The following is a 14218-nucleotide window of genomic DNA, read 5'->3' as shown; positions in this document are numbered from 1 at the left end:
AGGAAAGCTTGAAAGCCTAAAGAGAAATGTTTTCCACTTAACTTTTTGGTTGCTTGAGGCCTTTTTGGGTTTGACACAATTCTTTATCTCAAAATGGCGTCTTCCCAGAAGTCTTGCTTTGTCCTGTCCGTCTCTTCCCTTTTTCCTCCTCTTTCCTCCTTATTTTCTTGGACAAAAGTGAGAATGACCACCACAGCTCTGTCCCAAAAGCTGTGACTACCCACAACTAAAAGCCATTTACTGTCCCCTCCTTCCACAAAAACACTGTGAAAGTTGAAGAGGCAGGAAAATAAAAGAGGAAGAAAAGGTGTTCCTTCTTTTTTTATCCAGAGTTATTGCTACCGGATCCGCGCAGCCCTGGATCCCTACAAACCCCAGTGGTGCAAGACTCACGAGGACTGGTCCCTCTACTTGTTTTCCCCACAGAACAGGTAAGAAATTCCAGTGAAATTCCAGCCCAGCAGGTGTTTGAGGTAATGGAATATTGCATTCCTGGTGAATCTCCCCTTGGGAAAAATCCTTCAGAGTTTTAGAAATCCAGTTCCTGATTTTGAGGTAAAGTTTTCAGTTCAGTGTGGGCAGAACTGTGTGGTTCACCCCATTGCTATCAGTGGTTTAGCCAACATTAGTAATAATTAATAATTAATGATATTCACGGCCAAAGCCTGTGGAGATGCTGCCTCACCACCTGGGCTGGTGCTGGTGGCACATCAGCAGAAGGGTTTTGGGAAGAGCCTATTCCTGACCCAAACTTTTGAAGGATCTGTTTTCCCACCTTTCTCCAGGTTCCGAATGATGTGCCAGAAGGTCATTGCCCACAAAATGTTTGACCACGTGGTGCTGGTCTTTATCTTCCTCAACTGCATCACCATAGCTTTGGAGAGACCAGACATCGACCCCCTGAGCACGGTGAGAGGCATTTCCTTCCTCCACCCCCAAGCCAGATCTTCATCTCCTCAGGGCCAGACCCTGCAAGATAAATGTTGGGTTTCTAACTCATCTCTCTTTGTTGTTCTGTGTTTTCCAGGAAAGGATATTCCTAAGTGTCTCTAATTACATCTTCACTGCCATCTTCGTTGCTGAAATGATGGTTAAGGTAATTAGAGCTTCATCCCATGGCCCAGAGCAAATTCTGGCAAAGACCAGACTGTACCAGAGTTAGGATCCAGGTGAAGATTTCAATGTCTTCCTTCTCCTGGCTGCAGGTGGTAGCTCTTGGCTTTTTCTCTGGGGAGAACGCGTACCTGCAGAGCAGCTGGAACATCCTGGATGGAGTCCTGGTCTTTGTATCCATCATTGACATCATTGTGTCCATGGCATCGGCAGGAGGAGCCAAAATCCTGGGAGTGCTTCGTGTGTTGAGGCTTCTGCGCACCCTGAGACCGCTCCGGTACGCGCTGATAAATCAGAGAGTTTGGGAAATGCACAAGGTCTTGTTTAATAACACAGAAAACTGAAATACAACACGGGTAGAAACATCTTTGGGGATCTCTAAACTCGGTGAGAACTGTTTGGAAACAGTGAAATGAATTCCAATTCATCTTCTGCAGCTTGGATATGTGCGGCGGGGGTTTGGAGTGAGAGGTGTTGTCATAATCCAGAGCGAGTGCAGTCAGAGCCTCCTCCACACTGCAATTTTATCAGCCCTTCCCAATCACTCTGGCTCCTTCTTCATCTGCACAGCCTCGCAGGCATTCCCCAGCAAAGAGGGATTTGCAGTTGAGCAGGTGCTGATGAGGATTTGACAAGCTGCAGCATCCTTCCCTGTTCTCCTGACCCTGCCAAACATCCCTGCAAAGCAGCTCCTCCCTCAGCGAGGCACAGGAGGGCAGAGCTTCCAGTATTTGAGAGCAGGAGTAAAGATAATTTGGACTTTGGTTATGATCATGTAATAAGGAGGGATAATGCTTGTGGGGTGGGATTTGGATCAGCTCCTGTTCTGGTTTCATCCTGCTTAGCAAGAAACTGGAGCCTTTTTCTTCTGAAATTTCAGGGGAGTGAGACAGTCACCTCCAAAAACCTGGAAACTTTCTGGGACAAAGCCGTGCTTGTGAGAGAGATAGGAAGAGAACACAGGAACAACAGCTCTTTGTTCTCCCTGTCACCTTAGTGACAAGGAAATCAGTGTTTCTGGCTTCTCACTGTTCTGCTGCTGGCACCAGGGTCCCCTGGCAGTGCTGGCCCCCCAGGACACCCTGGAAAAGTCACCCTGTGTGACCCACAGAGGTGGGAACAGAATTCAGGGCACGGGCAATTCATGAGGAAAGGGAAGGGGGAAAGAGGGAATTGGTCTTTGGGAATAACTAGGCCAGATCCTATGAATAGAAAGGAATTCATCACCTCTCACCACGGCCTCACTGAGCACAGGATGGCTCCAGGGACCATTCCTAACACTTTGGAGGTGCAGTTCAGTCTCCACATGATTTCTCTCAAACAAGACCCTGTGGAAATGCTGCAGCACAAAACTCTTTTCTCTGGGCTTGGCAGGCACAAGGCATCATTGTCCGTGGGAGCTGCAGCTCCCTGCAAGGACTCACCCTCTACAAGACCATCCTAAAAACCAACTTTGATGTTCTTCAGGCAAAATCTCCCACCTGGCCCTTCCCAGGAAGGCTTGGCTTGGGCTGGTTCCACTCCCACATCCCCAGAGGAGGGCAGGGTATTCCCCAGGCTCTCCTCCAGGAAAGCAACACTCCTGCTCTTCCTAACACCCAAAACCTGCCTCAAAGCACACCAGGAATCTGCTTCCCAGCAGGACTGACCCTTTGGCTGAGGAGTTGTTGATCACAGGCTCCTGTAAGCTAAGAGCCAGTGCAGAAACTAATTAGGGAACAAATTGGAATTACTCTGTTTGGAAAGTTGTCATGGCCACTAGTGCAGAGAGAGCAGCAGATGTGCTCTCCAGGCCCTCTGGGAAGCTGCTCACGTGCTGTGAGAGGAAGGAGGGTCCTGCCTGTGTCCCTGTGCTGGGGTCAGAGCCTGGAGGTCACACTCCTGCAGTGGAGACACGGGCACCAAATGTGATATTAATACTTCTGGTGCTTTGGACAACAACTTTGTTGGGTTATTTTTTTTAAATGAGCAAAGCAGTTAATAGTTGCTAAAAGGTTATTTATTGCAGAAGCACCTCAGTCTCAAAAGGCACAGTCACAGACATCAAAGTTCATGCTTAGTTTTAGTATAAAGTCCCAAATAGAAGCAGAAGCTGCTCCTGTCAGGGTCCTGGGAAGCTGATGTTGGTGTGACAGCTCCTGACTTTTTCTTGGGTGTTGATGATGACATGAGAGAGCAAAGCAAAGCAAAAGCAAAAAGCAGTAGCAAAAAGCAAAAAGCACCAGCTATTATGTTTAAGCACTGTCCAAAACTACATTCCTAGAGCATTCACTGAAAACATTAGTTTGTTTTTCAACCTTCACTAGAACTCACACTGCTACTCTGGCATTTGAAACCTTTCACTTAGAAAAAGCATTAGAGTTCATACTAAAACTTACTTACTGACTCACTCACTTGTCCTAAAACTTAAACTTCCACCTCTACTTTATGTGTGAGTAGCTTAATGTACTTCAATCCATCCAAAGGCTTTGATTCAATCCCTGCACTCTGATTTCTCTCTGAAGAACTCAGAGAGACCCCTGACTCACTGACTTCAACCATCCTGCCCGTGGGGAGTGTCCCCTCCTCGCTCTGCCCAGCTGTCACTGTCTGAATTCCATCTGAGGTGATTGGGAATGTTCTGGTTGTCTGAAAAAAGTCCCTGCCTGCAGGTGGAGGAGGGTCGTGCCAGCCTCAGAGAGCAGAGAACCAGCAGGGTGACAGCAGGACATGGATAAAAATTAAAAGTTTTGTTATCATTTTTTCCAGAGTCATCAGCAGAGCCCCAGGTCTGAAGCTGGTGGTGGAAACCTTGATCTCCTCCTTGAGGCCTATTGGGAATATTGTTCTCATCTGCTGTGCTTTCTTCATTATTTTTGGGATTTTAGGGGTCCAGGTAGAGTATTTCCCTCCCCTGTGAGTGACTGCTGCAAAAGAGAAGCTGCTTTTCTCACCCGCTGGGGTTGAGGTGGAAATAATGAGCTGAAATGCCTCCAAAGGGAGATTTCAGATTGGGAAGAAAAGCCAGGCATTAGGAGAAATGATCCAGGGTGGGGTTGGCAGCAGCTCCCAGCAAGGATCTCAGGATTAGGAGAACAGACAGACCTCCCTGATGAACTCTACTAAAGGAATGAAAGATAAATCACAGAACAGACTTTTCAAAGCTGGTTTTTTTTTTTTTTTTTTTAATTTGTGTTCTCAAATGCAGCTTTTTAAAGGCAAGTTCTACTACTGTGATGGCCTTGATGTCAAAAACATCACCACGAAGGCAGACTGCACCAACGCTCACTACAAATGGGTCCGGAGGAAGTACAACTTCGACAATTTGGGGCAGGTAAAGTCCTCCCTGCAGGGATTTTCTGTGCCAGCTTTTCATGGATGAGCACCAGAAATGGGTGCCTTCAGGAGGATGTGGAGCCTCTATCATAGGAAGTTTCCAAAATTGATGCTGCAGTCGTCTATCAGTAGGTTAATACTTGCACTCGGTGATCTTTGAGGCCTTTTCCATTCTTGGTCATTCTGTGACTTTATCTGGAAATCTCTGTCTTTTACCCTAAATGTGTAAAAATGGATCAGATCAACTCTTGATCTCTTGCTATGGTTGTACAATTCCTTGGTTTTAGGAGTGTTATCCTAAAGCCACTGCTTTGGGATGCAATCCCTCAACTGCCCCTTTTATTCTCTTGATTTGTTGCTGTTCTGTTTGCAGCTGAAGAAAATAATGTGCTTTATAATGGCTGAAAAGCAGGCCAGGCCATAGGAGGGGTTGGGAGTTCCTTCTCTGGGGACTGAAAGGCAAGAACAGCTGTAAAGGGTGGTGTTTGCACCATTTAATTAGTGACTTGTCTTCATTTTCTTCTGTCTTCACTCAGAGCCAGGATTAAAAAACACGAAGGAGACAAATTTTCTCGTGTTTGGGATTGGTTGTTTATTAAATCTTATCTGAAGTACAGAGAGTTCTGCAACACTTCTAGCTACCAGCTAAAAGCGAGTAAAATGGAGGTGAATTTAGCTAGCTACAAGGTTTTTTAAAGCTAAACAGTCCAATAGATTATTAACACCTATATTATTTATACTTTTGACCCAATAACCAAACTCCTGTGACCCACAGTGCAGCACTAACTGTCCAAACAAAAGCTGCCTGAAATCATGAAGAAGAGGAAGAAGATGACCAAAAGGAGGCAGCACCCAAAATCCTCCATCTTGTCCCATACCGATTATTATATTATAAAAATTTAAAATTTACAACCCTTCACCATGTGAAATCACACACTTCTATTTAACTACACACCAGTGATTTTATCACTCAATTTTGGAAGCCTTCTCCAAGGCCTCAAGACAAAAGCAGTGTTCTCCTGGGGGGTCAGTGCCAGAAAGCACAGAAAGCTCAAAAAAACCCAGATTTCTGGGATCCAACAACCAACCCTTTGTGTCTGTTTTCCAGGCCCTGATGTCCCTGTTTGTGCTCTCCTCCAAGGATGGCTGGGTGAACATCATGTACGACGGGCTGGACGCCGTGGGCATTGACCAGCAGGTACCTGTCCTGCAGAGCCCAGCTGTGCTCCCCTCTCCAGCCCCAGCCCTGGGCACTCTGGGCTTTTTGAAATCCCAGGAATGAGCAGAGCTGTAGAACCTCCTCAAGGTCCTATTGAGCTGCCAGTTTTCCATTTTTTGGAGTTGGGCTGCTTCCCATGTAGGACAAGCTCTGATGTGTCCTACATCAGAGGATGTAGAATGAATTAGAATGAGGGTACTTGAGGATGGGAAACCACCAGGAATGCTGTGGGAAAGGCATTGAGTTGGGGAGTTCCGTGGCGTTTTCCGTGGGAAGTCGAGTCTCGCATGAGTAGGACCCACCCAGAGCCACAGTAACGCTTTGGACTTTATTTTCCCCACTTCTGAAGATCTGCTAACAACTGAGAAACATTAAGCAGGAGCCCACATCTGAAAAATTAAAAATCTGGAGCCTATCTTTAGCTAAAATAATCTTGCTGGTGGGATGATGCTCATCCACTGAGATTTATCTGAAGCTGTGTGAAATAAATGCCAAAATAATTAAATCTTGTAAGGCAGTTTTGGGTGTGTTTTTCACCAAACTGTAAAATTTTAGTCAGTGAGAAGGTGAGAGGAAAATACTTTGGGAAAAACCTCCTCCCAGTCCTCTCCTCCTCCTCACACAACTTGTTGCAGCAAAAAACTGATTTAACCCACCTTAAACCACTTCTCCCTCATTTCTCCCTCCTCCAGCCCGTCCAGAACCACAACCCTTGGATGCTGCTCTACTTCATCTCCTTCCTGCTCATCGTCAGCTTCTTTGTGCTCAACATGTTCGTGGGGGTGGTGGTGGAGAACTTCCACAAGTGCCGGCAGCACCAGGAGGCGGAGGAGGCGCGGCGCCGCGAGGAGAAGCGGCTGCGGCGCCTGGAGAAAAAGCGCAGGAGTAAGGAGATGTACCTGTCTGGTCGGTAGAGTGCCTTACAAACCAAAATCTTTCTGAGCCCTGCCTGCTCCCAAAGCAAGATTTCATTTGTGGGTTGGTTTGTTTGGGGTTTTTTTGTTGGCGTTCAGGAGGTTGCGTTGCTTTGTTGTCTCTCTGGCGGTGCCCTAAGGCTCGGGCTGGTGACGCCTTGGTGGTGGGGATTGTCACCTGCTCACCTGGCTGGGGAGCAAATCCCCCTCCAGCAGAGTCCTCTCTGTCCCAAGCACTGAGGGACACAGGGGTGAGCAGTTTTCCTGCTTCCCCCGTGCCTGGAGGCCACTCCGAGGCTCCCCTGTGCCTTAACGCGCCGCCTGCGGCTGAGGGTGGTTGATGGGGCTGGTTTTGGGATTTCTTGCCTCAGATAAAACAGGGGTGATGCTGTTTGGGATCATGGAGCATGGCCCCGCATGCCACACACACTGCATGGGGGCATGGACAGAGCCACGGCCTGGGGACAGCAGGGCAGCCCCGGGGTGGGACTGCAATTCCCAAAAATTCCTCTTGGGAAGATGTCCATGACAAGAGATGCTCGTCCCACTCCAGGCTGGGACTCAGTCCTGGGACTCGTTTTGTCCTTGGAACTCTGGCCAGGGGCAGGGCCATTAGCCAAAAGAAGCCTTTAACCAAAATTCCCTTCTCAGTGGGTCTAATAGGGACCATCAAACCCCAAACCCACCTGAGCCTGTGCTCCTTTCCTGTCCCAAACCTGTTCAACCAGCACAGAGTGGGTATTTCCAGGAAAACTGCCAGGAGAGCAGCCCCAGAGGTTTCAGGGAGCAGGGAGAGCCTGCCAGGCATTTTTGAGGAGTGAGCAAACCTGGCTTGGCCACTGAGATCAAAGCTGAGCTTAGTCAGGGGTAAGGCTGAGCTTTTCTGGCCCTGTTTGCTCACAGCAGTGCTGTGACTCTGCCTAGCTGTGTCATCTCCCGGGAGGAGCAAATATTGGTGGGACAAATTGCTTGTGTCCCACACATCAGGCCATGGATTATCCATTTCCAGCTGGAGAAACAGGCACAGTGCTGGGAGGAACCCCATCCCATTCCCTGCATCCCTGCAGCCCCTCTCCTGCTCCTCTGCTGCTCCTTGTTAGAGCCAGGGGACACCTCAGCACTAAGTGGTGCCACTGCTGTCCCCACAGGACCTTAATGACACCACAGGGAGGGCCAGGCCCATTTGATTTTAGCCAGTTGTGAGTTCAGTGCCTGGCTCAAAATGAAATCCAGCTCAGACACTGAGTCTCTCCAGAGATTTCCAAGAGTTCAAATGCAATTTCCTTCCCCTTTTCCCATTTTGCTTTGTGAGTCTGAGGGTGGAAATACTGAAGGCAGCATTTCCAGCACAGGGAGGAGAATCAGTTTTAGGGTCCCAGGGGTCCTCCTTGTGCAGCTTCTACCCCAATGTGCTGACCTAAAAGACATTCAGATAAAACTCGAAAGTTTATATGAAATTAAAAAAAATAAAAAAAAGGCAATTTTAAGCATCCTTAGAGAAAACAGGGGCACAGGTATGGAGGCACAGCTCAGTCCTTGATTAGGAAATAAATCTTATTAAAGCCTGGCTGTGACAGCACAGCTCAGACACCAGAAAGAGCCAGTCCCTGTCAAAGTGATGGACACTGTGACATTGTCCCTCTTTATCCACCACCTCCAAGGAGCTATTTCAGACCAGCCATTGCACAGATGAGGGTTGTAACATTTCATGGAGAGCACACAGGGAGGAGGACAGATTTCTGGAAGGGGATCAAGCCAATAGAGCAGCTGAGGAATGAGACATTTGGCCATGTGCTGGGTTTCCAGAAGGTTCCCTGGAAGTGTCTGGCTCTACCTGCAAGGACAGCTTGGCATCCAAGCTGGAGCTGTTCACGAGCTGAACCCAAATATCTGCTACACATTTGGGAAGTCGCTGTTTCCATTTCAAGGGATTCTTTTTTTTGTTTCCATTGGGAGTGGGTTTGAACCTCCTGGGTGATTTGATGTAAAAAAAAAACCATGGCAGACTCAGAAAGATGTGAGCTGTGCCTGTGGGCAGTGTGTGTGTGCTCGTGGAGCTGGGGGATCTGCATGGTGACAGCAGCTGGCAGCTTCCTCTGCTTCCATGTGTCCCTTCCACCGCTTCCATGTGTCCAGCACTCTGTGTCACCCCTGGGGAGCAGCAGGAGGGAGCCTGGTCACCCCAGGAGAGGAGGGAGGAGTGTGGGAATGCTGACAGAGACCTCTGCTTTTAACTCAGTCAGCATTCCCAGCACAGGACAGAGCAGGAGAGGAGGAAGAATTTGTGTTTTAACAGGAGGAAAATCCAGCCTTGGTCACAAAGGCACCCTCTGGGCTTGCTGTCTGCCTGGCACCTTGTCTGTGTGTCCTGTCCCCTGTCTGTGATGTCCCCTGGGGATTGAGGGCTGGGGGATCTGTCCCTACCTGCACACACAAAAATGCACCATGGAGCTGGAGCAGGCTGGGCTTGGGGCTGGGAATGGGTTGAACCTGAGCTGGCTGTTCTGGGTGCCAGTCCCAGGCTGGATCCAGGATTTGGGACCTGGCAGAGGAATTGTTCTGTGGAAAATACAGCCCTGGAATGGGTTAAACCTCAGCTGGGTGATCCTGGGTGCCAGTCCCAGGCTGGATCCAGGATTTGAAGCCTGGTGAAGGGGTTGGCTCCATGGAATTGGATAAACCTCAGCTGGGTGATCCTGGGTGCCAGTCCCAGGCTGGATCCAGGATTTGAAGCCTGGTGAAGGAGTTGGCTCCATGGAATTGGATAAACCTCAGCTGGGTGATCTGGGTCCCAGGATTTGATTCCCAGGCTGGATCCAGGATTTGGAGTCTGGCAGAGGGATTGTTCTGTGGAAAATACAGCTCTGGAATGGGTTAAACCTGAGCTGGGTGATCTGGGTACCAATCCCAGGCTGGATCCAGGATTTGGGGCTGGCAGAGGGATTGCTCCATGGAGAACACAGCCCTGCAGCAGGACCCAGCTCCTTCTCAGGTGGGATGGGGAATCATCACCTGCTTTGGGTTGATTTTTCAGGGAAGGTCCCTCTGAGCCCAGTCCTCTGCTGCCACCACCTCAGATCTTTCCAAAACATTTCTTCTTTCCCATCTGAGGGCCACTTTGCTGAAGGGATCAGCAGCAGCTTCACTCTGCTCAAGGAGAGCAGAGGGCAGGGGGTGAGGACACTGAGAAATGCATTTGATGTGGTTTTAAAGGCAGAACTGCTCAGTGAACTTTTTTATGTGAAAAGAAAAAAAATTCAAGATAAACTAGAATATTTTTCCTCACACTGTCCCTGCTCTATCCATTATATCCAAGTGTAATTTAACAATCCTGCTGCTCTCAGCCTTTTAATGAGCTTCTCAGAAGACACAGACCAAACCAGCCTCCCCAGATTGAAGGTTTTGATTAAAAACACGTGGATCAGCTTGATCTGCTCTGCCTGTGGGATCCAGGGCCAAACCCAGCCCTCCTGGATCTGCTGTGTCAGGTCAGCTCTGGAGACTTCAAAGGCTGCGAGAGGGTCTGGGTGACACTGGGGGCTGAGTGCAGAGCAGGAAAAGCTGGAAAAGCTGGAAATCACAGCTCCAGCTGGGAGCAGAGTGCCTTTCAGTGGTGTCCCTTCAGAAAGACCCCAAAAACTGAGAATTCAGAAATACTTTTTCCTGATTTCTATGAGAGGAGAGTGGCCACAAATCTGTTCCTCCCTCCGAGGCTTTTCCCACCAGAGCTGGGAATTGTGGATGGACAAGGCAAAATTTGAAGCCCCAGCAGAGGTGACTTTCAAAGCAGTGACTGCAAACCTTTCTCTAGAGGCTGGCACATGCTGATATTTCAATTTAAACATCCTGTCAGTGCCACAAAGCCTTTCTGTATCCAGCAGAATCACTTGAGCTGGAACTACAACTTTGGGTGCTGCATCCCTGAGTGTTCAGAGTTTCCAAGCATGGAATTCTCAAGCCCTGCTGCTTGTTTTTTCCAGGCAGCTGCAGGTACAGAGCTGCTCTGTTCCAGGCATGAATAACCCCATTAGGGCTTTCTAATGTTTCATGCAGAGCATTGTAATGGAGGAGCTGGAGCTGGGAATTGTAATGCCAGATAAAAATGCTTTTAAGCCAGGGGACAGGGCTTCATTAATTTCCATGTCAGCAGAACCACAGGCAAAGCTGAAATACTCTGCAGGGAGGTGAGATTCAAGTATTAGGCAGCATCTAAAAGCAGGGAGAGGAATGGCTGGGATTTTCCTTTTTTCATCTGTTTAATTGTTTCTTTTTTTTCCCTCCTGCATTTCCACCAGTTCAAACCAGCAGCTGAAGGGAAACTTGTATGTGTTTGATGGAGAGAGAGCATTTACAGAGCATGGAGTGCCAGGACAAGGGGAATGGATTCCCACTGCCAGAGGGCAGGGTTATGGGATATTGGAAAGGAATTCCTCCCTGGGAGGGTGGAAAGGGGCTGGGATGGAATTCCCAGAGAAGCTGTGGATGCCCCTGGATCCCTGAGAGTGTCCAAGGCCAGGCTGGACAGGGCTTGGAGCAGCCTGGGGCAGTGGGAGGGGTCCCTGCCCATGGCAGGGGTGGCACTGGGTGGGCTTTGAGGTCCCTTCCAACCCAAACCATTCCATGGTGACAGAAATCTTTGGGGAGTCTCATCCCAAAAAACCATTTTCCCAGAGATCCCAAGGCACATGTTATGTTTTGCCTGCTGGGATTAACAATGGACCCAGTGTCCCCTGTGTCCCCTGTGTCCCCTGGTTGTTGTGCCCACGCCCTGGTTGTGCCAGCAGCAGTGAGGGTGTGTGCAGTGAACCCTCAGCACCATTTGGGGACTTAAAATTCCCTCCAAGAGTTAAAACTGTGACCTGAGAGGAGCCCAGAGCTCTTTGCTGTGCTGTCAACAAAGCTAAAACTTCCTGAAGGGATTGGCACTGGCCAGAGCTGAGACTCTGGAGCTCAGGAACTCTGCCAGAGCTGCTCCCATGCTGCTGGAACTCCTCTGCCTTCCTGGGCTCACTGATCCAGCCCTGGGCACATCCCTGGGCACACCCCAGCTCCCTCTGCCAGCCTGGCACGGGCAGCATCTCCTGGAGTGGATGTTGCATGGGGTCCCCATGAGCATGGCCCTGCTGCATGTGGTTATTGTCACCTCTGTCACCTCCATCCCCGCTGCCCTTGGATGTTTTCCCCCGTGGGAGTTTCCTTTCCTGTCCCTTACTCTGACTTTGGGTTTTGTGTGTGCATCCTAAAGGAGCCAGGCTTCTCCTCGAGCTCCCTGGGGTTAAGCCTGTCCTAAATGTCCCCAGCAGGGATTTGGGCAGGCCTGGGCAGTGCTGAGGGACCTGTGAGACCCCTCTGGGCACCTTTGGCTCTGGCTGCTTCCTCCTTGGATTTTTCCTCTCCAGCCCATGGACAGAAGGAGCTGCCAGGGAATTTAGGAGGATTTCAGCTCAGTGCCTGACAGGGGGAAATGTCTTCTTGTGATTGTCCTTTATTTAGTTGATAAAACAGAATACACACCTGATCTTTGGCTGAATAGTGAATAAATCAGGCATTTGGGCAGGTGAGGGGTGGTTAAACCTCCTGCAACCTCTTTTCCTTATGTGCTGCCAACCCATCCCTGCTCATTAATCAACCTGGAATCCATTAATCAACCATTCATCATTAATAAATAGTCCCTTAATATAATATTTAACTATTAAGGGTATTGTCAGACCTCCCAAGGAGTTATTTGCACTCCCAAGAAGACATTTCCCTGTTTTTTTTTAAGAGGATAAGGATGTTGTAATCCTGAAAACACATGAAAGCACATCGTACAGGCTGAAATAAATATTATACTGCAATGTTTTTATTATTATTTTTCAGGCAGGCTGAGCTCAGTAGCAGAGACAGCCCCAGCAGTCCAAGATGACTCTAGGATTAAGGCACATGAAAGCAACAGAAAAAAAAATGTATTCAAAAACAGCTCTGGTTGCTTTCATCTTGTTTTTCCACACCCCTTAGCAGGGAGAAAAAAAAAAGCTTTGGTGACCCTGGTCAGGAGGAAATGTTTTTCAAATGCCTCCACTGTACTTTTAACTACCAGGAAAAAAAATGTAGTTGAAAGAGAGCTGCAGATCCTGTTTCCCTTTATCCAATTAATTTTAAGGTTTTGGATTCTGATCTGGTATCAGTTGCACCAAAAATAAAAAAAAAAAAATCCTCCCACATTTCAAGAGTCCTTCCATCTGAAAGGTATTAGCAGGATGAGAGGAGTGGGAGATGGATTTCAGGAGGGCACTGAGTGTTTCTGAACTGATTTCCCTCCTTATTTTCAAAGTGAAGCAACTTTTTCTGAGCTCTTCATGCACTTAAAGCTGAATTTGATTAAATATTTGCAAAATCCCCTCTCTGTGGAGAACAATCCAGCTCTGACTTGGTGTGACCTCAGTGTCTCTTCCACTTGTAAAATGCACAGTAATGCTTGGCCTTGTGTAAACTCAGAATATTTACATTGCTGAAGCTGGGGAGGAATTTGACTCCACACAGTGCCCACAGACATCCCTGTGGCCACACTTTCATTGCAGAGAGACACTCGCAGTAAATGCAGCCCTGGAGCATTCCCAGGAATTTGGTCACAGCCAGAAATTTCCATGTTTCAAAGGGAAAAAAGGAGGAATCACAACCAGAGGCAGAGATATAAAATTAATGTGGATGGTTTTAGGTGCAGCCATGCCCTGAGCCCTAGATCTATTGTTGAATTCTTTTTTTTTTTTTTGTAAATATAAATTTATATTTCTTTTTCCAGAGGAGCTTGTGCTGTCCTGGCAGAGCCAAGCGCTTTGTGGCTGTGTCCTGTGTGCTCCCATCCCTCAGGAATGCTCTGCTGCTTTTCCTTAAGCCTTCTGAACACCCCCAAAACCTTCTGGAGCTCGGGGCATGTCCTTCTCCCACCTGGAATATCCCTGGCAGCTGCAGGATTGGGAGAGATGAGTCCTGCCCTGAGCTTTGCCCTCAGCTGCAGCTGAAGCTTTGCTGGGTTTGAAGCTTTTCCCTCGGCTTTGGGTCCCGTGTCCACCCTGCTCCTGCCCTGCCTGCTTCCCATTCCACGAGGAGAGTGGGGCACAGAGGGAAGGACCCGGCTGGCACCACAGTCTGCTCATCCCAAAAACCCACAGGGCTGTCGTGGGAGGCAGGATCAGTCAGGGATCACTCAGGAATTACACAGGGATCACACAGGGATCATTTAAGGATCATTCAGGAATTACACAGGGTTCACACAGGGATCATTCAGGAATCACTCAGAGATTACTCAGGGATCTCACTCAGGGATTACACAGGGATCATTCAGGAATTACACTCAGGGTTCACACAGGAGTCACTCAAGGATCACTTAGGGATTACACTGTGTGATTACACAGGAATCATTCAGTAATCACTCAGGAATCACTCAGGAATTATACAGGGATCACTCAGGAATTACTCAGGGATCACTCAGGAATCATTCAGGAATTACACAGGAATCAGGAATCATTTAGAGAACACTCAGGAATTACACAGGAATCATTTAAGGAGCACACAGAGATCACTCAAGAATCACTCAGGGATCATTTAGGGATCACTCAGGGATCACACAGGGATCATACAGGAATCACTTAGGGATCATACAGGAATCATTCAGGGA

General features: G+C 48.4%; 1 protein-coding gene across 1 annotated transcript in view; it reads left to right on the top strand.

Moving 5' to 3' along the window:
* CACNA1H (calcium voltage-gated channel subunit alpha1 H) overlaps window positions 1–14218 on the top strand; it is a 113576-nt gene that overhangs the window by 74655 nt on the left and 24703 nt on the right. The window contains exons 16-23 of the mRNA XM_056503497.1: window positions 331–431; window positions 786–909; window positions 1028–1096; window positions 1206–1390; window positions 3862–3988; window positions 4301–4426; window positions 5537–5626; window positions 6340–6532. Coding sequence (XP_056359472.1) covers window positions 331–431; window positions 786–909; window positions 1028–1096; window positions 1206–1390; window positions 3862–3988; window positions 4301–4426; window positions 5537–5626; window positions 6340–6532 — 1015 coding nt within the window. The remainder of the gene's footprint in view (window positions 1–330; window positions 432–785; window positions 910–1027; window positions 1097–1205; window positions 1391–3861; window positions 3989–4300; window positions 4427–5536; window positions 5627–6339; window positions 6533–14218) is intronic.

Source organism: Oenanthe melanoleuca, chromosome 14 (assembly GCF_029582105.1).
Source record: "Oenanthe melanoleuca isolate GR-GAL-2019-014 chromosome 14, OMel1.0, whole genome shotgun sequence".
Lineage (NCBI taxonomy): Eukaryota > Metazoa > Chordata > Aves > Passeriformes > Muscicapidae > Oenanthe > Oenanthe melanoleuca.
Note: the sequence above shows the minus strand (reverse complement) of the source record. Positions and strands in the feature narration are given on the sequence as shown.